Source organism: Hakea prostrata, chromosome 4 (assembly GCF_041222555.1).
Source record: "Hakea prostrata isolate BN-2017 chromosome 4, UWA_Hpros_2, whole genome shotgun sequence".
In the NCBI taxonomy this organism is placed as follows: domain Eukaryota; kingdom Viridiplantae; phylum Streptophyta; class Magnoliopsida; order Proteales; family Proteaceae; genus Hakea; species Hakea prostrata.
The window spans coordinates 39,769,944-39,792,710 of NC_142603.1; the positions used below are offsets into that span (position 1 = coordinate 39,769,944).

General features: G+C 34.5%; 1 protein-coding gene across 3 annotated transcripts; it reads left to right on the forward strand.

Moving 5' to 3' along the window:
- The first annotated feature begins 5,538 nt into the window (after positions 1-5,538).
- LOC149018860 (plasma membrane ATPase 4) lies at positions 5,539-11,648 on the forward strand. Of its 3 annotated transcripts, none has more exons than XR_016172994.1 (14): positions 5,539-5,789; positions 7,217-7,573; positions 7,687-8,448; positions 8,548-8,670; positions 8,761-8,865; positions 8,959-9,103; positions 9,183-9,694; positions 9,776-9,808; positions 9,915-9,996; positions 10,107-10,267; positions 10,369-10,542; positions 10,671-10,853; positions 10,945-11,292; positions 11,425-11,648. XR_016172994.1 is itself a non-coding variant. In XM_089152988.1 (14 exons), the coding sequence occupies exons 1-14, from the start codon at positions 5,742-5,744 to the stop codon at positions 11,221-11,223; spliced, it is 2,856 nt and encodes a 951-aa protein (XP_089009114.1). In that variant the 5' UTR covers positions 5,539-5,741; the 3' UTR covers positions 11,224-11,647. The 3 variants fall into 3 exon arrangements, 2 of the variants coding, with proteins under 2 accessions (XP_089009114.1, XP_089009113.1); XM_089152988.1 differs by having other exon boundaries at positions 9,183-9,347; positions 9,456-9,694; positions 10,945-11,647; XM_089152987.1 differs by having other exon boundaries at positions 10,945-11,648.
- The last annotated feature ends 11,119 nt before the right edge of the window (positions 11,649-22,767 follow it).

A 22,767-nucleotide genomic window follows, 5' to 3' on the forward strand; every position in this document is an offset into this window, starting at 1 on the left:
TTTTTGTATTAGATATATTAGGGCTCAGATACACCAGTATCCAAATTCGAATTCGATTAGCAAAACCGCTATCCGAATTCAGTAGAAATTTAGAGAAGGCATCCGAATTCAAATCCGGAACTTTATCGGATATTAGATAATAATCCGATCTGATAAACTATCCGATTATTGATTGGTAGTTGTCATTTTTTTATTTTCGATTTACAATTTCCGGTTATTGATTATTGGAATCCGAATCCGATTATCTGTCATTTTTTGTGAAAAATATTTAATACTTTACTCTAACTAAATTATTTTTTATTTTTTATTATTCGATTACCGGTTTCCGAATCCGAATACTAGTTTCTAAATCCGATTATCATCCATTTTCAGAGAAAAAAATGTTGAATACTTTACTTTATCCGGATATTATCCAATCCGATAAGCAATTATCCGAACCCAAATCTAGTTGCCTAACGGACGGATACGGATATTTTTCAGTTAAAATTTTTTTTGGATACAAACACCCTTAAACGAATACGAATACAAATTCAAAGGTAGATTTTGGCTATCCATTTAGAAATGGGCTTGACTTGGCTTAGCCGGTTAAGGGTTCAAAATCAAGGACAAAAACCTTCGGTCCTTAGTTAGGAATAGGGCAAAAATAAATTTTGTTAAGATCATTCAATATTAAGACTAACCCCCAATTGTTGGAACTTCAAATAATAGTGTGAAATCCAATGTATCAACGAAGAGGTTAGAATAATTAAATTAAGAAAATGTGTCATAAGGCAACTAGCCCCCTCTTTCTCTCTCTCTGTTTTCTATGTGTGCGAGTGGATTTTGAATACACAAAGTGGTGAAGTAATGTTTGTTTTGCAATTTGATGGGACACCTTGAATATTAAATCAATAGAACACGTCAATCACATTTTGCTGCTCAAATGAGAATGTAAAGTAATCTTAAATTCTCTCTATGTTATTTGTTGGAACTTCGAATCTCATAAAGTCAGAATGCATCTAAATCTTTCTATGCAATTGCATCATTATCATCGTCATCATCAACAACAATCGATCATTTTAAGGCAAATCCGATCTACACATGGCAAGAAATAACGATTATATATACATATTTGGTGCATTTGAAATATTTGTTTCAACTTAGGTATGGTGGGCTTATTATCCATATCACATAATCACAATTGACTTTTCTTTACTTTCAAAGAATATCTTAAAATATAATGAATGCGACAAGTAAAATAAGGTAAACAACTCATGGAAGGTTTATATAAAGATGCCAACCATGGAGCCGATAGAGACATTGAATGGCACTCATCATTTTTTTTTTTTTTTTTTTTTTTTTGGGTAACCCACACTTTATTCGACAGAAGAGCGGTTACACAAGCCCAGCTCCTGATACAATATAGCGCTCATCATTAACAAGCCTCTTTGGAGTTTGGGTTAGATATGGATCTAGTTGGAACTTTATTAGGACCATTCATTTTCTTCTGAATAAAGGACACATGTGCATCAATTATATTTAGAGGCTGAGGTAATATTTAGAAGATAGAATTTTTTTTTTATTTTAATTTAATCTGAACTTTTAGATGTGAATGATAGATATGTGTCCTTCATTTAGAGGGAAATGAATGATCCATTTATTTGTTAGAAATGGACCTGATAAAATTCAGAATCTAGTTTGGGTGTTGTCACTAACATGATGTACCCTATGTTGTCCACAATTGAATGAACACCCAGTAGAGTAAGTTAAATTTTGACTTGTTCTTTAATTTTGACTTGTTCTTTTTTCCTAAAAAAAAAAAAAAGTTAAATTTTGTCCTCGTGAGCAAGGTACGAAATCTCAGTCGAGTTCTCCGGTTTGCTACCTGCAAACCAGGCGAATCACCGACATATGCAAACTGTAAATGTAAAGTTTTAAAAAATAATAAAACAATGTAACATATTCCCGCAAACAGTAGTATCAAGTTAAAAAAAAATAACAAAATAATATTTAATAGCAACTAAGTCAAGTCATGTTCTCAAGTAGTCAAGTCATGTATAGAGATGTTTACGGTTAGTCATTATTTATTTTTACTTTTTGACAATTCCATGGTCTTACATGAACCACGTGTGTGACTCAAATGCAATTACTGTTCATCTTCCTCCTCCATCTTTGCCTTTTGCCTGACCAAAAGTCGGAATCGGAGCTGGAACTAGAGTTGGAGAAGAAATCATCTAATGACGAAGAAGTTGCCTTAGGTTGTGATTTTGTGCGAAGAAGATCATATTTCTTCTTTTATTGGCCCTATTTTCATCGAAGATGGGGACAAAGCAGAGAACGACAAAGTGAGGGTAAACCTTAAAGTGAAGTTTACTCTGTATTAGTCTGCAGATGAGTTAATTAGAGAAGACCAGGAGCATCAACAACGTTTGCTCTTCTGAAGCGATGAATAAGCTTTTGAACTATGACGGACGGTGGTCTTATCACCGAAAATAGCTCAAGAAATTGCCAGTTCGGCGATAAATGGCGAGATATCAACAATAAACAATTCAAGTTTCGGTTGTCTCGCGCCCAATGCGAACGCAGCCTGCTCAGGTAACATGGTAAAGTCCATAACAACACACGAGTCACAAGGACCTATTTGCAAATGGTATATTGTTTGATCAGTTTATCCTGGCACCCGCAGCGGCCACAGGGCCATGAGCTGCACCCGCAAATCCATAAGGGGACTCCACCACTGTGACACCAAAAAAGAATTTAGTATGATGACCGAATCACTAGTGTAAGTGGCAAAACTGAAATGATTTAGGAATTCTCTAGTCGGATATTATATTAGATCTCAAAGAGGATGATCATCGAGTTGGGAGACTCTTTTTGTTGGCATAGAAGATTGTGCTTTTCTCACATCCTTCCACCGCATATAGGAGGGGGTTTACTCAAAGTGAAGCTTCTCTTAAATGTGTGGTAAAAAAATATGAGAGGATCACAATTCTCAATCCATCGGAATACAAAGATCTGGACTCTCATGAAGTAAGTCTTTTCTTCATCATGTGGGATCTGATCACTCATGACTAGATCAGTAGATCCTCATCCACATGGGAAGTAAAAACTCCAATCATACATGATTGGATGCTTCATATGATTAGGCTTTAAAAACAAAATCTTCTTTTTTTTTAGGACGGAAGAATATTCAGATGTTTACATTTTCAGAATTTTTCTAAAAAAATTTATGATTTTGTCATTATATTATTCATGTGTCAAGTATTCAGCCATTTGGATTGAAAATTTTATTCTCCATGTAAGTGTAGAATCTAGAATCAGAAATATCATGCAACCCAATCTCGGATTTTTTTTGCATGGATAGGTTAGTTGAGTTAAAAACTCAAATTCCCATGGAAATGTCTTGGGTTCGCACTCATCCCTGTAGCACCTACCTATATTTATTAATATTTTCCCCTATTATAAAGTATAAACCCTCGAGTAAAAAAAAAAAAAAATCTTGGATTTTAATCTTTTGTTTGCTGCATCAGCAATCAATAAAAACGGCGCCACATCAAGGTGCACACAAGCTAGCCCAGCTGAACCTTAATGCCAAAAAAAAAAAAAACAAAAAAAAACAAAAAACCAACCTATGCTACATCAGCAAACTCGGCTTTCCAAGCAGTGTGATGCCACATCGCCAAGGTGCCTTAGGATAATTCAAAAAAAATCTGAGCACTCGGCAAAGGGTGGTGCCACTCAAAAAAAAAAGCCAAGAGCCTTGGGATAATTCAAATCTGACTTGATCTTTCTTTTGAGTAATCCAACGGTCATGATTGCATCTCAAAAACGAGTGCTCTACGTAAGGCAGGTAAGCCTATGAGCGCCAACCGTCACTATTATTGCGCCTTCGCCTTCTTTCCTTTTGTCTTCACGGGTTCGCTTTAATTTATTTTATTTTATCTTATTTTGTTTTTTCCATTTTATTCATGAGCGAGTCTCCTCCGTCTTCGAGAGCAGCTGTTTACCAGAGGACTATATTAAATGGTGGGACCCACAAGGGTGTTCAAGTCAAACCCTCTTTGAATAATGACAGTCCAAATAGTATCAGATGGCAATTACTGATTGGAAATCGTTTTCGAGATATTTATGTGGGGCCAGTTTACCATTTATTCGGAGAATCGTCTTTTTTTGTTTTGTTGAACGGAAAGCCAGAAGAAAAACTCAAGAGTTTTACGTTGTCTGACCAATTCATTGGTCTTTACTGGCTGATTGGAATCTACAGTTTCTAATACCAATCCGACGGATATTAATGGAAAAATGAGATTGTTTGGCCTGGTTTGGACAGAAAACCAATCCAAGTGAAACCAATTTCAAACCAAAATCCAAGTAAATGTTTCTAACTTCATCCTCCCTAGATGTTCTCACTATTGGATAAATGTTTCCATGTAATCTTATCTTGGTCTTATAATTGGAGTTTTATGAAATTCTTCTATGAAAATTATCTTAAAATAGAAAAATTAATACCAATCAAATTCAACCTAATTACTTAAAAAAAAAAATTCAATTCAATTAAATAACCAAAGATAGATATTTAGTAGAACCAAAATCTTTACAAACATGTTAAATAATCTTACACTAATTTAGAAAATTCTAATTGTTTCGCTTCAGTTTTATCAAGCTATATTTAGAAGTGTGGATCAAAGTAGATGATTGTGATCCCCTCATGCCTTAAGGTTGATCCCCCTCTAAACTATGGGCAGAGTGGTGTGAGAGAAGAGTAGTTCGGATCCCAACTCTGTGTTTGGTAGCCAAGGAAAGAGTTCAGCTATCAACACTAAGCATCATCACAAAATATTGTTTTATTATGTTTTTCTTAGGTTGCATTTGTTTGCAAATATGGAGTAAAAAGAAAAAAACATATGAACCCCATGATATGTAATGCCATGAAGGAAAATGAAAAGAAATGAACGTCTTTTATGAAAATACATTAAATGTATGTCTTTTTTTAGTTTTTCATATTTTTTTCACAAAATTTTACATATCTTGTAAAATTTTGAAATATGTGAAATTGTGAAAAAACATAGCATAGGAAAGTTAGAATGCCACTAGACAAATTTTCTGTCTCTAACTTTCTCACTCAAATTTATTTTCTCAAATTTTTTCTCACTCTACCTTTATTCCGGCAGACAAACACACATTAAAAAAAAACTATCTAATCGAAAAAACTAAACCCAGACCGAACGAACCGAGAGATTTACGTTAGGTTTTGGTAGGCACAGTTAACGTACACGTTGATTGATGCCACGTTGATTGAGAAGGTGGGGCCAGCGAAGCATAAAAGCATCTGGGACTTCGTGTGTGGAAGGAAGGTTCAGACACCGAGGCGAGCGTTGACACGTCACCAGTAAAAGCAACCCCAGAAAGAAAGCAGCGAGAGAAAGAGGTTGCCCGTTGGAAACCGGGAGGCTTGTGAAGTGGGACCCACAGAGAAGAGAAGGTGGTCAATTCGGTGACCATTAAGTGATGGCGAGGTATAAAAAGGAAGGGCTCTCGTGAGAGCTTTGAGTTGTGTGGAGCTTCTCTTTCTCTTCAGAAGCTTTTCATTTTTATCTCCTCTGCTTCTCTTTTCTTCGTCTGCCGTGACTATGATTCTTCTTCTCCTTCTTTAAAGATTTAGGGTTTTCAGTTTCTTTCTTTCTCGGTAGTGGTTATACAGTTTCATCATCAGTTTGAAATTCTATTGACTGTGGAGTACTTCTCCACTTGGTTCATTGGCGAAGATGGGTGGCATGAGTTTAGAAGAGATTAAGAACGAGAATGTTGATCTAGTAAGCGATTTCTTCTTCTTACTTTAAGAATTCAATGCATGAATCGTTTTTCTTTTCGCTTTTTCAGTTTTAAAAAATCTGAGTTTGCTTGATTCAGTTTCAGTGTGGAAGACGAGATTTTGTGTTTTGTTTTGATCTGTGTAAGTTTTTGATGGTTCGGAGTTTCGATTCCAAACTTTTGAACTTATGTTCAAGATTAGAAATGAAAACAATTGTCTTTTTCTGCGACGGCTTTTTTGGCTTACGAGTAAAAGAACAGAGAACTTGGGTGGATTTGATTTTCTTCAAACTTCAAAGTTTACCTTCTTTTCGAAAGCTTGAGTCAGTAACCCAACGATATAAATGGAATTATTCTTCTATTTGGTTTGATTTGTTTGGTTACTAATTTTATTATCTGTTTCCTGTTCAGCTTAGTCTGTGCATGTGAAAGATCTGATTGATCTATATATTCGATTTGATTTTATGATATTTCACAATTTCTACTTTGAGTTTTGATCAGATAGCTAGTCTATACTCTCTAGTCTGAAAAGTTAAAGAAAGAAATTTAAAGGTTCTTCGGTTCATTTTCCCTTCTGTTGATGAAGCAGAGACGCCTCTGCTTTGACTGCACTTCTCCGTTTCTATTGCTAAATGGTCTTCCAAAACCAGTCATGCAACTATTTTTTCCCAAAAAAGATCATTTACGTCGGTACGATATTTTAGTAATTAAACAGAGTGGATTTTCTAAAATTCTTTTTAATTCTTTTTTATACTTTATTATGATTTAAATAACCGTTTGGAAGTTCTACATGGATTTTCCCCCTCTACTTTTGGGACTTGGGACCGGAAGTGCTGGGCTTCTCTGAGATTTCAAACGCTATTCGTATTCTTCTATATTTTGGGTTTTGGAGTCTGGAATCGGTACAGAAGTTGTAGATTTACTATCGTTTCCATTGCGTTTCCTTTAAACAAAATGATCCTTTTCTCTTTTTGGGCAGAAAAAATTAACTTTTTCTTCTTTTAACTAACGTGAAAAGTTTTTTTTTTTTAAATGATTTTTATGTCCGTTCTGTGTTCCTGTTTACCCTTTTTTTTTTTTGAAACAAGAAAATAATATGGATGTGTTTTTAGCACAATGGTGACAATCTTATATAGAGACACTAAGTCCAAAAAAGTCATGGGTATGTTCAATGTAATTGGTTTGAAGATGATTAAAAAAAAATTATAATAAAAAGTTAAATAATTTATTAAACATTATAATTATAATGGTGAAAAAAAAGCACAAAAAATGTGAGATTTTCACTCTTTAATGGCCTGAGTCAGCAGACCACATTTTGTCTTTAGAAAATGATGAAGGTGTTTTGGGCAATTGACTGCTGGAATTGTAAGGTTTTCTGGGTTGTGTATGATTCCTCTGATGTGCTGAGCTTACTTTTCGTACTACACAGGAAAAAGTTCCCATAGAGGAAGTGTTCGATTCCTTGAAATGTACAAGGGAGGGTTTATCTTCCGAGGAAGGAGCCCACCGGGTTCAGATATTTGGTCCCAACAAGCTAGAAGAGAAAAAAGAGAGCAAGTTCCTCAAGTTTCTGGGTTTTATGTGGAACCCTTTATCATGGGTCATGGAAGCTGCAGCTATAATGGCCATTGCCCTGGCAAATGGTGGTGGTCAACCTCCTGATTGGCAGGATTTTGTTGGTATTGTTTGCCTTCTGGTAATCAACTCCACAATCAGTTTTATTGAAGAAAACAATGCCGGTAATGCTGCAGCAGCTTTGATGGCTAACCTTGCTCCCAAAACTAAGGTAATGACATTGCTTGAAACTTTTGAGTTTTCACATAGGCCCTTTCAGAGATTTTATTTTTATTTTGTTCGACTTGAAAATTAATCAGTATTATTTGTTGGTTATGTGTGTAGGTGCTTAGAGATGGCCGATGGAGTGAGCAAGAAGCTTCCATGCTGGTTCCTGGAGATGTTATCAGTGTTAAATTGGGAGATATTGTCCCTGCTGATGCCCGACTGTTAGAAGGTGACCCGTTGAAGATTGATCAATCTGCTTTGACTGGAGAATCACTCCCCGTCACAAAGAATCCATATGACGAGGTGTTCTCTGGTTCAACTTGCAAACAGGGAGAAATAGAAGCTGTTGTCATTGCTACTGGTGTCCACACTTTCTTTGGAAAGGCTGCTCACCTTGTTGATAGCACCAACCAAGTTGGTCATTTCCAGACGGTTTTGACTGCCATTGGTAACTTTTGTATTTGCTCCATCGCTGTGGGCATGGTTATTGAGCTCATTGTCATGTATCCAATTCAGCACAGAGCATATAGGAGTGGAATTAACAACCTCCTGGTTCTCTTAATTGGTGGTATCCCCATTGCAATGCCCACTGTCTTGTCTGTGACCATGGCTATTGGGTCACATAGGCTATCCCAGCAGGGTGCTATCACTAAGAGAATGACAGCAATTGAGGAAATGGCTGGTATGGATGTGCTCTGCAGTGACAAGACTGGTACCCTGACTCTAAACAAGTTGACAGTTGACAAGAATCTTATTGAGGTGTTTGTGAAGGGTGTGGACAAGGATCAGGTGGTCTTGTATGCAGCAAGAGCATCTAGGACTGAAAATCAAGATGCCATTGATGCTGCCATTGTCAATACCCTTGCAGACCCGAAGGAGGTAATAACTTTATCATTCTTCTTCTTCCTCTTTTTTTTTTTTTGAAGTTAACTCTAAATTGGTCAACATGTTCTTTTGGTATGTTTTGCTTTCGAGTAGGCTCGAGCAGGTATCACGGAGGTGCATTTTTTCCCATTCAACCCTGTAGACAAGAGGACTGCTTTGACCTATATTGACAGCAATGGTAATTGGCATCGGACCAGCAAAGGCGCCCCAGAGCAGGTAACCTATGTCCTGTCATGAATTCGTAGGTGGTGAATTATAATGAGAAGATATGTAACTCTTGGGTCTTGTATATGTGCCAAATAACAGATATTGACCCTCTGCCATGCCAAGGAAGATATGAAGAAGCGGGTTCATTCTGTAATCGAGAAATTCGCAGAGCGTGGGCTTCGATCTCTAGCTGTTGCAAAACAGGTATGGGGTTGTGATTTCTGACTCCAATATATACACTTCCAGTGAAATGAAACATCTTCCATTAAGTTCATTTGTATTATTATTTGTTTGCAGGAAGTCCCTGAGAAAACCAAGGATAGCCCAGGGAGCTTATGGCAATTTGTTGGTTTGTTGGCTCTCTTTGATCCTCCTAGGCATGACAGTGCAGAAACCATTCGCAGGGCTCTTAACCTTGGCGTGAATGTTAAGATGATTACCGGTAAGCCTGATCATCTTTTGTTGTAATCTCCCTTTTCTTGATATTAGACTAATTACTTCTTTTCTATTTCCACTTTCAGGGGATCAACTTGCCATTGCAAAGGAGACTGGTCGGAGGCTTGGAATGGGAACTAACATGTATCCTTCCTCTACACTGCTTGGTGAACACAAGGATGAAAGTATTGCTCCCCTTCCCGTAGATGAGTTGATCGAGAAGGCTGATGGTTTTGCAGGAGTATTTCCAGGTGTGTCCCTTGCTTACCTGGTGCCTGGAATTGTTGGCCCCTTTCCTTTCTATAAGGATCATAAGAACTGGGTTTCTGACATACTTATCCCACCTTTTTTTGTTGTAGAGCACAAGTACGAAATTGTGAAGAAACTACAGGAGAGGAAGCATATCTGTGGTATGACTGGAGATGGTGTCAATGATGCCCCTGCTTTGAAGAAGGCAGATATTGGAATTGCTGTTGCTGATGCTACTGATGCAGCTAGAAGTGCTTCTGATATTGTCCTCACTGAACCTGGGCTGAGTGTTATTATCAGTGCTGTTCTGACCAGCAGAGCAATTTTCCAACGGATGAAGAACTACACAGTTAGTTTCTGTGATCTTCCTCTCATGCATAAATTTCTTTCACTTGATAGTGACTGATAAATTTATTTTTGAACTTTGTAGATCTATGCAGTTTCAATCACGATTCGTATTGTGGTAAGTTTATTGTTTAGACTTGACAGATTTCAGTGTTTTCCAGACTTTTGCTAGTGATTATCATATTTTTCACTGATAACTTTAAGTCTTGCTCCTGATTTTGTAGTTTGGTTTCTTGCTTATTGCTCTGATCTGGAAATTCGACTTCTCTCCCTTCATGGTTTTGATCATTGCAATTCTGAATGATGGTAAGATTTGCATGTAAAAAAGTTTCGAATGTGTAACTGTATCCTCTATTGTTCAAGTATGCTTTGTCCATGTAATTGTGATTCCATCTCATATTCATTTTTATCTCTAGGTACAATCATGACCATCTCAAAGGATCGGGTGAAGCCATCTCCAATGCCTGACAGTTGGAAATTGAAGGAAATTTTTGCTACTGGAATTGTGCTAGGTGGTTACCTGGCATTGATGACAGTGTTATTCTTCTGGTTGATGAGCAGAACCAGTTTCTTTGAGGTAAGATATTTGGTTCCGTTTCCTCTGGAGATACTTAAACCTCATTCATTCATATGTACACATTTTAGAACTAATTTTCTGTTGCTAACCTTGATATGCAGAGACGATTCCATGTAAGGACAATAAGTGACCAAGATCATGAAATGATGGCTGCTTTATACCTACAAGTCAGTATTATTAGCCAGGCCCTCATTTTTGTCACTCGTTCTCGTAGCTGGTCTTTTGTTGAACGCCCTGGCATGCTCTTAGTCTCTGCTTTCATGATTGCGCAGCTAGTAAGATACATTTCTTCATCTTTTCCTAATTAGTGGAAATTTTTTGGATGAATTAAACATTAGAACTAGATGGCTGAGAGATGTTTTATGGTCTGGTTTAAGCTAACCAACCTGATGTTCTTGTACAGGTAGCAACTTTTGTGGCTGTTTATGCACACTGGAGTTTTGCCTTAATTAAGGGTTGTGGCTGGGGTTGGGCTGGAGTCATCTGGCTTTACAGTCTGGTCACCTACATACCACTTGACTTCCTCAAATTTGCAATCCGTTACATCCTCAGTGGAAGGGCCTGGGTTAACATGCTAGAGAACAAGGTAAACGATAATCGATATGATTCACTTCTTGATGATCCATCAGGTGTTTTATGTGATTGAACCTTTTCTTTTTTTCTCTCTTGATCCACAGACTGCCTTCACCACCAAGAAGGATTATGGAAAAGAGGAAAGAGAAGCACAATGGGCTCTTGCTCAGCGGACACTTCACGGGCTCCAACCACCAGAATCCACCAACCTCTTCAGTGACAGGAGCAGCTACAGGGAGCTTTCTGAGATTGCTGAGCAAGCCAAGAGACGAGCCGAAGTGGCAAGGCTTCGTGAACTGCAAACACTCAAGGGTCACGTCGAGTCGGTAGCAAAGCTGAAGGGCCTTGATCTTGATGATATTAAGCAGCATTACACGGTTTAATCGAAGAACAATAGAGTAGCAGCAGCCGGGTCTTTCGAAAGATGCATCATATTGCCAGAGAATTAGGATGTAAGCCCTTACTACTACAACCTTCCCTTGATAGACTTTTGCTATTTTATTTCCTTAGGGGCTCTTCTTCCCCATCATCTCTTCACCTGCCTTTAATTTCTTCTATGGTCTGGTTTCTGCTGTGTCAATAAGGCGAAAGACATCACCACCAACTTTTCAGAAAGCAAGCATGGAATGTATATGAAGGTGTGATATCTACATTCTGTATTTGATATATCCTTCATGTTGGCCAAGAGGATTAATAAGTTGTAACCTTTTCTTAACTATATGTATCTTATTCTCAAGAGTTCTTCATATCAACGATAAAAGCATCTATTATTCTTATCTTACATCGTTAAATTGACAAATTATGAGTCATGATAGAGTTTTAACCTTACATTCATTACAATTCAAAAGTTTTCATGAAAATATTATTGTAAGAATTTCTGATGATTTTTAGCCGTTTATTGTACAGTGAGAGTTTCTGTTTTACATAATATCAGTATAGTAAATCTAAACCAGGTATTCAGTTTGTGATTTGAGAATTAGGTTAAGACATTCTGAATTAAACTCGAGGATCCTGATCAAAGATTGTTATTTCAACTTGAGAGTCAATCATAACCAGCTGCATGGTACGTGGGGGTTACAGATCTTCAAGTATTCCTCTTCTAATTTTTCACGAAATTTATTGTCAGGACTCTGAGTAACCCTTTTTCTCAAGTGGTAGAACTTATGTCCCCATCTACCAAAAAAAAAAAAAAAAAAGAACTTATGTCCCCTTGATCCATTTAGGGCCTGTTTGGTTATATGAGTCTAGAGATTTCAAATCTACTGACTCATAATTCATAAAATTAACTGTTTGGTTAGCCTGAATTTGTGGAAATTTCATTATGAAAACTGTTTGGTCGACGTGATTTTTTGTGATGTGCAAATGTTTAGTTCTTTTATATATAGTGAGGGTGAAATTTCTGGATTTTATCCCATACCCATAAATCTACATTCACGTTTTTGGTGTAAAAAGATGAACTTTAGATTTCATGAATCTAGAGATTTTCACAACCAAACATGTATAAATCTCGCATTCATGAATCCAGAGATTTGAAATATCTGAATTCATGTAACCAAACAAGCCTTAAACTCTCTAAATTCATGGAACCAAATCGGCCCTAAAATAGGCATTATTTGAACTCACAAGTTGCATCTGGTAACTCTAAAATTTGGCCCACTTGGTTTTACATTGTACAAATCTTAACATATATGTGGGCTACTTAGCCAATGTTGGCATCGGGTAGAGGGTTGTACTTCCCTTACGACTTTCCATGCACATTTATGAGAGGGTTCTTTTTGGTTCATTTTATTAGCACTTAGAAGTGGACCTCCAAATGTGCAGTCGAAGGATGTGAAGGGAGCACAAACCTCTATTAAAGAATTCGGGTTCACTTATCCCTACTTTCAAATATATTTTTAGGGTGTAGCCTCAACAAACTTGGCGGGAATTCAGTTGAGAATATAATTGTTGTCAGAATATCCTTGAAGTATCTTAGCAAAAGATAAAGGATAACATATAGCCCCCAGTGTTATTTGGTTCTCTCCTTCAACCACACAATTTTGTGTGTGTAGAAGGCATAAATTTCTTTTTTCTTTGGGTGTATGAAAGGCATAATTTTTTGTTTAATGATTTCATACTTCTCACAAAATTGGTCAAACTTTATGGTAACATTCTTTCCTATGATCATCTTTTAGAATCTTAATGTTCTTTTCCAAGTGATTTTGTATTTGAGTTCTATAAAGTTTGGAGTGTATAATGGGTGGGTCTTGGCACAATGGTCGGTGAACCATCAGTTGTAGTTTGAGATCAAGATATCAAAATATTCTCTTAATATAAATTGCCGGGATAGGGCTGTGTCAAAAACTGCTCTTCCTCCCCCATTGCAAAACCCAAATTTTGTTTGTGTGCTTTTGGCATAAAGTTCACCCTTTTAGAGTTTTGATTGTATGGCGAGATATTATGATTTATGTCTTAATTAAATTTAGCATTTATTAATTCTATTCGGGCACATTGAAACCAATGTCTTTTTTTTCATTTTGTATTCAAATTCAATGTCAAATGTTTAATTTAGTCAATATGAATTAATTTAGTATCAATAGATGCATCTAATCCTAAACATGAAAGAAAAGAAAACTAATTAACATAATTTAACATCAGATATGAGTGATTAGGAAGACAATAATAAAATATTATCATGCATTAGGATAGATAGGTAACTAATCAATGTGACAAAGTTTTATTCGTCTGAAAATTTATTGAACTAGTTTGAACAGTCATAAAAGAAATTTTAAATATAACATATCATATCAAACTATCATACTACTATTATAAAAGCATGAGTTCAAAGGACACAGCTACATTTTGTTTCTGTTTAATACCCTTCTGTATTCAATCCATTAGACCTTTGTATTAGTAATAAATGATGTCTATAACATTTAACATGCATGCTTAATGAATACTTGTATAAATAAATTTTTGAAAGAGAGATAACAACAAATGAAAACCTATTACCTCACAAATATCTACAATTCAGCCGCAAGCCTCACCGACTAGTAAATAGCAATCCACGAAATGCAAGGGCTTAACAGCAAAGAAACACATCAAGTTTGCAGTCTTAAATATTCGTTTCAAAATTAAGATTTACATGACACACAGTCACAATAACCCTAATTTGCTTAAGCTCAATCTGAGGAACTGACATACCCAAACAAAATTTAACAAACGTCAAAAACACCATCTTTACCTCGACATGATCCTCGGGAATTGAGATCCACTATTGATGCGTTGATTAACAAGTATATAGTCACGGTGTCAAATTTGTGGCCGTTGCTTTGGATATGAAGGGGATTTCGCCTTCTTCTGGTGTTACGTTTGGACCTGGAGGGATACAGAGGAGTGAGACTTCTCAGAATGGAGGTGGGGCAAAGGAAAATGATGCACTTTGGTAGAGGATGACTAACTGTATGAATCAGATTCGCTTGATTGTGGTTGCTGTCTGGAATTTGCAGAGGGTTTTGTCAAAGAAGCGGGATCCTTACATGCATGTCTTCTACCTTGATGAAGTCATGTAAGTAAGTAAATTTTCAATTTACAAACTGATCTCTGTATACGATGTAGTTGCCCACCTTGTCGGTGCTGCCCATGGTCCTCAAATCTCCCTTCAAACTCCACATACTTGAAATCATCGCCAAAGTAGGTGGTTGGGCTCAATTCTCCGCTTCTGAGATTGCCCTTCACTTGCCCACTCACAACCCAGATGCTCTAGTGATGAACGACCGGATCCTATGTCCCCTCTTCAGCTACTCCATCCTCAACTGCTCCCAAACCACCATTGACAACAACGGCGGATGTCGTGTGCAACGATGCTGTGTCTCTCGCTCCTTTGGTTCTCATGAATCAAGAGAAGGTGCTAATGGACAGCTGGTAACAACTGAAGGACTCGTTTACCAAAAAGAAAAAAAAAAAAAACTAAAGGCCGCATGTACCGCGGAAACAACACATATACCAAAATAATTGCTGTACGCAAAATAGTAAACGACACATAAAATATTTATCAACACATATCCAGAATAGTCTTTTCCAGGGGGTGTTTTTTACACATCAAGTAAACAAACCATGATTGCAGCATCACAAACAACAAATTTAGTCTTATGTTAATCCATGATCATTACATACATTTTGAAAATATAAAATATAAAATAAATAAATATATTTATCATATCTATGTATCACTTAAAATTCACGCATCATTACATCATTACATTAAATTCACACGTATTATAATGAATTTCAGCATCATTACATGTTATTATTATATTCTTCATTGCACATTACTATTACATTAGGTATATGAATTATTCATTCTGTTAATATTTTATGATTCTTTTCATCAATTTGTTGAACAATTCTATTTGCTTTCAATTCACTTTATACATACTTTATATTGTATTATGATTCACCATTATCATATAATTCTCAATTAAATATTCGTATATGAATATGAATTATTATATAATAATTAAATTTTATATTCTAATTAATAATAATAAATTAACCATGTAATGAAATAACAACAAATATCAGTAAACAACAAATAAATTAAAAGTTCTAACAAATTTCAATTGTATAGCCAAAATGGCAAAAAAAATTTGCATCAACGAGATAACACCTTATGAAGAAGATGTAGAAATACAACTTCTACTACAATAAAAAGAGATTAAAGCATACCAAAACAACAGAGGATCTGATAGAATACTCAAACTGATATTCATGGATTCGAAGGTGAGTATAAACAACAAATTAAAAAAAAATAATTAGAGCCACATAGTTTAATAAAAATAAACCCTATAAAAATAATTACAATCTTACAACTTATTGTTTAGGCAGGGGACAGCAATACAAGGCATAATGTTCAATGAAACAATAAACAGATTTGGAGACATGTTGAAAGAGAAAAAGACATATATCGTTAGAAACCCATTGATCAAGAAAGTTAATAGCAACTTTAACAATATTCATAAGGAGTTGGAATTGACATTCAACATAGACTCCAAAATAGAAGAATCCGTGGAGCAACTTAAGGCTAATATATTCCAAGCACAATTTCAAAGACTTTATTCAATAGAAATAGAGTATGACATAAAGAATTTGACAATTGGTAAGCAGTCGTAACAATATACCTAAATTAATTTATACTATTACTTAAATATTATACAACTAATTAACATGGTATCAAATTCATACAGATGTGATTAGAATCATAAAAAAAGTGTAGAGGATAATCTAGTTGGATGAACGAAAATTAAAAAGAGACATCCACATATGCAGCAAAGAGTAAGTTTATAACATTATAAAATTAGTTTTATACAACTATAAACAAATACTATTAAAATTATTCTTTCTTATAATTGTTAACAGGTTGGACGAGATGATAGTAATATTGTGGGAGAACCATACAATACTGGAAGGAAAAAAACAACATCAAACAATGTCTTACAAAACAGTTATAGCATTAATGTCAGTGAAAATATCATCATATCAAGGTAATAACATTATTTTTCAATATAGTACAAACAAATCAAGTAGTGTGTTCAAAATTAGTAATAAAATCCAATCCAACAACAGGAAAACTATGACTGTCAACAACAGGAGCAACAACAATTGAGATCAACCCAGAAATACCGGAAACCGAAGAACTACTGCACTGGTAATGATACCAACTCAAACTATTATCACAACATTACATACTCTTGCAAAATATAAAGAACTAAAATTGTTCTTGTGTTATGATAGGTCTACAACAGAAGTTGGAATGGAGAAAATTGACCCGTTAACTTCATTGTACTTTAAGTACAAAGATGCTGAATGAATAACTTTCAAAGAATTGGTGGAAAATGAGCAAGGCTCATTCAAGGTAGATCACCTACAACTTTGTAGTTTTATATTGAAATCAAATTGTAAAATAATGTTAATCTCATAAGATTATTCAAAAAATCTTTTTTCCCCCCCCAAAAAAAACACTACTTCATTTGTGGAATAATGTTGGGAGTTGACATAGATGAATCATGGTACAACGCATGCAACAAGTGCAACAAAAATATCCAACTCGAAAAAGAAAATGAGATATGTAGCAAATATGGAGACAACATAACGTATTACAAAAGGTAATAATATCATACAAAAAAGTAATAATATTACCAATTTGATAAAGATATATGAATACCTAGCATAATTGTTTTTCTACTCACAGATATATGCTCAAATTCAGAGTGTCATATGCAAATGAAAAATTCAACATCACCATTTTTGACGAGGCAGAAATGCTATTGAAATATGCTGCAACTTATTACAGTGACTGATTAACAGAGGTAAAAAACCATAAAAACATTTCATTATTATTTCATTATTCTATTCAATTATTTCAAAAAACTTTTATAATAATAATTTGTTACAAAACCAACAATCCCTTCGTAAATTTATTTCAAAGATTTGTAACTTCTATTTCAAGATAGATAACTCAAATGAACAAAGCAGATCAAGAAGAAGTATTGTTGCAGAAATACTCAAAGAAGCAAATCGCATCGACAATGAATCGATAACAGATGTAACGGACGAGAGCCCAAGGGGGAAGAAGATTAAAATTGAAGATTCATAAACAAATTATTCACTTCTCTAAACTACTATTTCCATTTTCTAATTCTGAATTGTATCTTTACATTACTTGAAATTTGTTTAATGAATACTTTATTAATATCACAATCATAGTTTAAAATTAAATAGTTTAAATGCAATATAATCTCTCTCTCTCTCTCTCTCTCTCTCTCTCTCTCTCTCTCTATATATATATATATATATATATATATATATATATATATATATATATATATAGAGAGAGAGAGAGAGAGAGAGAGAGAAAAAAATTATAGAAGGTAAGACATATCATGATCCTTTGTACCAAAAAAATCTCACGAAAACTCTATATATCTATCATAGGTAACTAATATACTATGTCAATACAATAGAATTGGAATTACAATGCTCCAACATACACATACTACAACAAGTTCCACCATGCATACACTATGGAGCAATGAAATTCCAATACGAAGCTCCTTCATTATGCTTTTCAAATGAAAATGTTGTACTAGTACCAACAACAATTCCAACTGATCTATGAGCTTTTCACTAATCAAACAACAGAGAGTTAAGATTTCAGAAGATATATACGGGCATATAATATCTTTTCATTTACTTCTTTTGGAGTACATGTTGATAAAGAACTAGCAAATGCCAAATGAGGAGTTTACACATTTAGAGCTTAAGGACAAATCTATTATGAACTGCCTCCAATAATTTAATAAAGACAAAGCCCCTGCTATTTGCAATTGTATATCTTCGACACAGATAATGAACTAGAAAACAGAATGAAGATATTTTAAAATATGAAATTGAAAGAGCCAATAGTGTTGAAAATAATGCAAATACTTTCAAATAATCCATATGCAAGATTCTTTAGAAGCTTGAAAGATGCTAGTTCTCTAGAGTCTCGTGAAATAGTAATTAAGAGTGACATCAATCTAGACCAAAAAGTCTATAACAACCCTACAGTTGATCAAGTAGCAGGCATATGGATTGAAGAAAATAATCCAAACATTAAAGAAAGATGTGACATAGTTATCCAAAGAAATTTAGGCAAAAAACATTTAGTGAAGCATTACTACGGTTGCTATGATGCGTTGCAATATCCATTGTTATACCCAAATGGAGAAGTTGACTGGCATCGAAACATTAAAAAAATAAGGGCCTCAACAACAATTCCGACTAGAATTACTTCAGAGGAGGATGCCATTTTTCAAGGTGAAGGACAACATGATGAAGGTGACATATTTTAAATAAAAAATACAACCAAAATAATTATATTCTCTTGAAAAAACAAATTTCATTAAATTTTTTATATCTGTAGGTTTTAATGAGAGGAAAAAAAAAAAAAAATCTCCTAGATCATATTATTGCTACAAGTTACAAATCAGAGTTGATGGTAATTCAATCTTACTACACTCTGGAAGATTTCTACATCAATTCGTTGTGGACATGTATATAAAAATTGAGGCAACAAGATTGGATTTCTTCCATTGCATAAAATCAAACATCCAAGCTAAATTGTACTAAGGAATTATTGATAGTATATCAATTGAAGAAACAAGGGAAAATCATGTTGGAAAGAAAATGGTCCTACTTGTTTCATTTATTGGAGGCCCAAGAAACATGCGTAGAAGATATCTTGATGCATTAGCTTTGGTCCAAAAATATGGTAAACCAGATCTCTTTATCACTTTGACCTGTAATTCCGAGTGGATTGAGATTCAAGAAGAATTACAAGAAGGACAACTTGCACAAGATAAGCCAGATCTTACTGCAAGGATTTTTAGAGCAAAGCTGTACGACCTTAAAGAGCAGTTATTTAAGAAATCAATATTTGGCAAAGTTTGTGCACACGTACATGTGATTGAATTCCAGAAAAGGGGACTACTACATGCACACATGTTAGTTATTTTTCAAAAAGAACAAAAAATCACAAATCTAGGTAGTTTTGACAAGTATGTTTGTGTAATTCAAAATGTAGAAAAACAACAACAATTATATGAGAATGTTGTGAAGCATATGATGCATGGACTTTGCGGAGAACTGAATAGACATAATGCTTGCATGAGGAATGGGGTTTGTAAGAATTGTTACCCAAGATCTTACAATAAAAAACAATGCAAGGAAAAGATTCATACCCAACTTACAGATGAAGGAATAATAGAAGACAACTCATGATAAGGAAACATCTGTTGGATAATAGATGGGTTGTACTTTACAACCCATACCTACTGGCAAGATATGATTGCCATATAAATGTAGAGATATGCTTTGTGGTGAAAGCAGTAAAATATCTCTATAAGTATGTATATAAAGGGCATGACCGGGTTGCAATTTCCCTAGCATACAACACTGAAGATTATTTAATGGATGAAATAAAGCAATATAGGGATGCAAGGTGGGTATCAGTACAAGAAGCAATGTGGAGAATCTTCGAATACAATTTAAATGAGATGTTCCCTTATGTGATAAACCTTCAATTGCATCTACCAAACAAACAACTTGTTTGGTACTGGAATAATAGAGATCTCATTAATGTGATTCAATCTGATAATACAACAAGAACAATGTTGACTAAATTCTTCAAAATGAACACAATATGTGAAGATGCGAAGAATTATTTATACAAAGAATTCCTGGAGAATTCTTTGTATTCAACCTGCATGCTTAATGAATACTTTGCTTCTTTCAGGAGACCTGGTGGAGATCGGATATATGGGATTTTCGATCACCAATTACCAGTAGCTCTGAAGAAGCTTCCTTTTGATCGCCATCTTTCTACACAAAATGTTCGAAAAGTTGTTTCTGAAGTAGATGGTTATCAGCTTCAGCTGATTGCTGCAGAACTGGGATATAAAAGGCTTATTGAAACTTCTCTTGGTTGTTTTGAAGGCCCTACATAAGCCTCAGTTGATGCTGTAATACTCTGATCTTTTAGTTTCTGTAGAGTTGGTTGTTGTTTCTTTGTTTACCCTTGCCCCCCAAAAAAGAAAAGAAAATGCATATGAGATTGGTGGCTTTGCCATAAACTGTGTTGGAACCATTGTATCCCATCTTGTTCTACCATTTAACCACTGTGCATCATATAGTGATTACCATATTAGCATTTTTAATTATAAAAATGTACATCTTTGTTTGTTAGAATATATCTCTCTCTAAAACCATTTCTCAGTAATGTTTGTTGGGGGTAAGGTTGGGTAGGAAAACAGCCTCGGATTCGACCCCTATGTTGAAATTAGTAAAATCATTATCTTGCATATTATCAAGTTTTGATTAAGAAAAAAATACTTAAATTCATAAATAATCTGCACCAAAATCCTGGAGTTCTATGAGTTTGCTCTCGTGGTCCACCGTCCATATTTTCAACAACTCCGTAGTGGGTAAAGTTTAGTATATTGTGCTGTTTGCATATTTATTATGAAAAAATGAACTTCAGACAGTGTAACTTAAGTCCTATTAACGTAATTTTATCTATATCTCCTAATCCATCGGGCTTGTCTTTTTTAGGTGCACTTGGCTTTGAAAGATCTTGGTGAGACACTGGTGAACAATCTATGGTTAGAGAGACTATTTTGCGTGAGTTTTGCAAATATGTATGTCTGTTTTCACATTTATGTCTCTAGGCTTGAGCAAGCTTTAAGCAAGTTTTGAGGATAGTTGTAACTTTAAAAGCTTGATAAAGTAGCAAAATAGAACCGTCTGTTCTTTGTTACCCATTTAACTAATGCTTCAATACAAATGTACGCCTGACTTTATTTCAAATGGAGCCATGGGCACTGAAAGTATGAAACACTTTTATAGTATGTTTACTCAATTGGCTGAATTGCTTGTGCAATACATTTCTCCAAGTCTCGAATACTTGGAAACTTCAAGACAATAATGTCAACCATGATAACTCTTCACAACCGATTTCTACGATCTGATTGCCTATTTTTTAAACCCATGCTCAATAGTATGATAAGCTGGATCCAAATGTAAAAGAGGGCAAAGAAATATTGAAAAGGTTGAGAGAATTTATCAATAAAATAACATAATTAGAATGTGTCCAAATTAAATAGAAGTCTTTTCAAGCAAATTTGGCCTCATGTAATTAATTGCAAGAAGATGTCGACAATAAGGCTTCCTCTTTCTTATGATTAAGAAAAAATTACTGTGTCAAATGGCTCAAATTGAAGAATATAAATGTCAGAATATTTGATGCTTCGTATAATTCTAGATGATCGTCTTTTAATTTTTACTCTATGTAATTGTTTCCATGATGCCAGCTTGTTTGTTTTGAACAATTTATGGTATTTGATACTACATTATATTTAATCTATCTTCTAATCAACAATTCATCATGTCTAACTATCAGTGGAAGTCTTGGAAGATGAAATCTCAACTGATGTCCTCATTAAATTAGCCTCCCATTTTTTTTTAAAGAAAAATATCAATTTTTTTTTTGTAGAAGAAAAATATCAATTAAGAAAGCAAAAAAGGTAAAAGAAAAAGAAAAGAAAATTTTATTTTTATTTCCTTCTTGCCTTTTGGATGATTCCACTATGGATGCTTGGTTGTTCACTACACTAAGCTGGCCTTTTGATGGTCTTTGTATTCTTTTATTTTTCTCTAATCCAAAAGAAAACATACTAAAACTACTAATTTAAAGATGTATCACATAAAACATCCCTTCCAAGTGAGCTAAAGAATGTGATTTACATCCTCAATCTTTGTTCAACTATGTAAAAGAACTAAAAAAGGAAAAAAGAAAAAAAAAATCTGATGACTAATATAAAAACAATAACTAAGAATCAAAGTACACTTAATGCTAATGTAAATTGTTCCTTAAAAAGATTAAGCTCGTCCAAATTCAGCTTCGAAAATATGCAATCGAAAAGTAAATTTTGCATAGTTCATTTTACAAAATTAATATTCAAATAGATACCACCACGTGCATTTGCACATGTAACCTTATTAGTATCAAACAAAAAAGAATATTAATGTGTTAAACTATAGAGCAAATTAATATACACTCCTTGGGTTTGTAGTCCATGAAATTTTTTATATTATGAACGTCCCATTCTATCTAACACCGGACTTTAAATAAAAAAAGGACATTTGTCTTTGCTATATCTTCTTATAAGTGAGAAAAAATTGAAAGAAAAAAATATACTAAGGAGACAAATAAAAAAAAGACATTTAGCTTTGAATATACAACACGCCTTTGCCTCTTATCTTAAGGTGATAAATTAGAAGTGGAGTGTCCAATGTCCTACCACAAAAAATAACCCATATGAACGTTGCTGTTGTCATATTCTATCATGAAT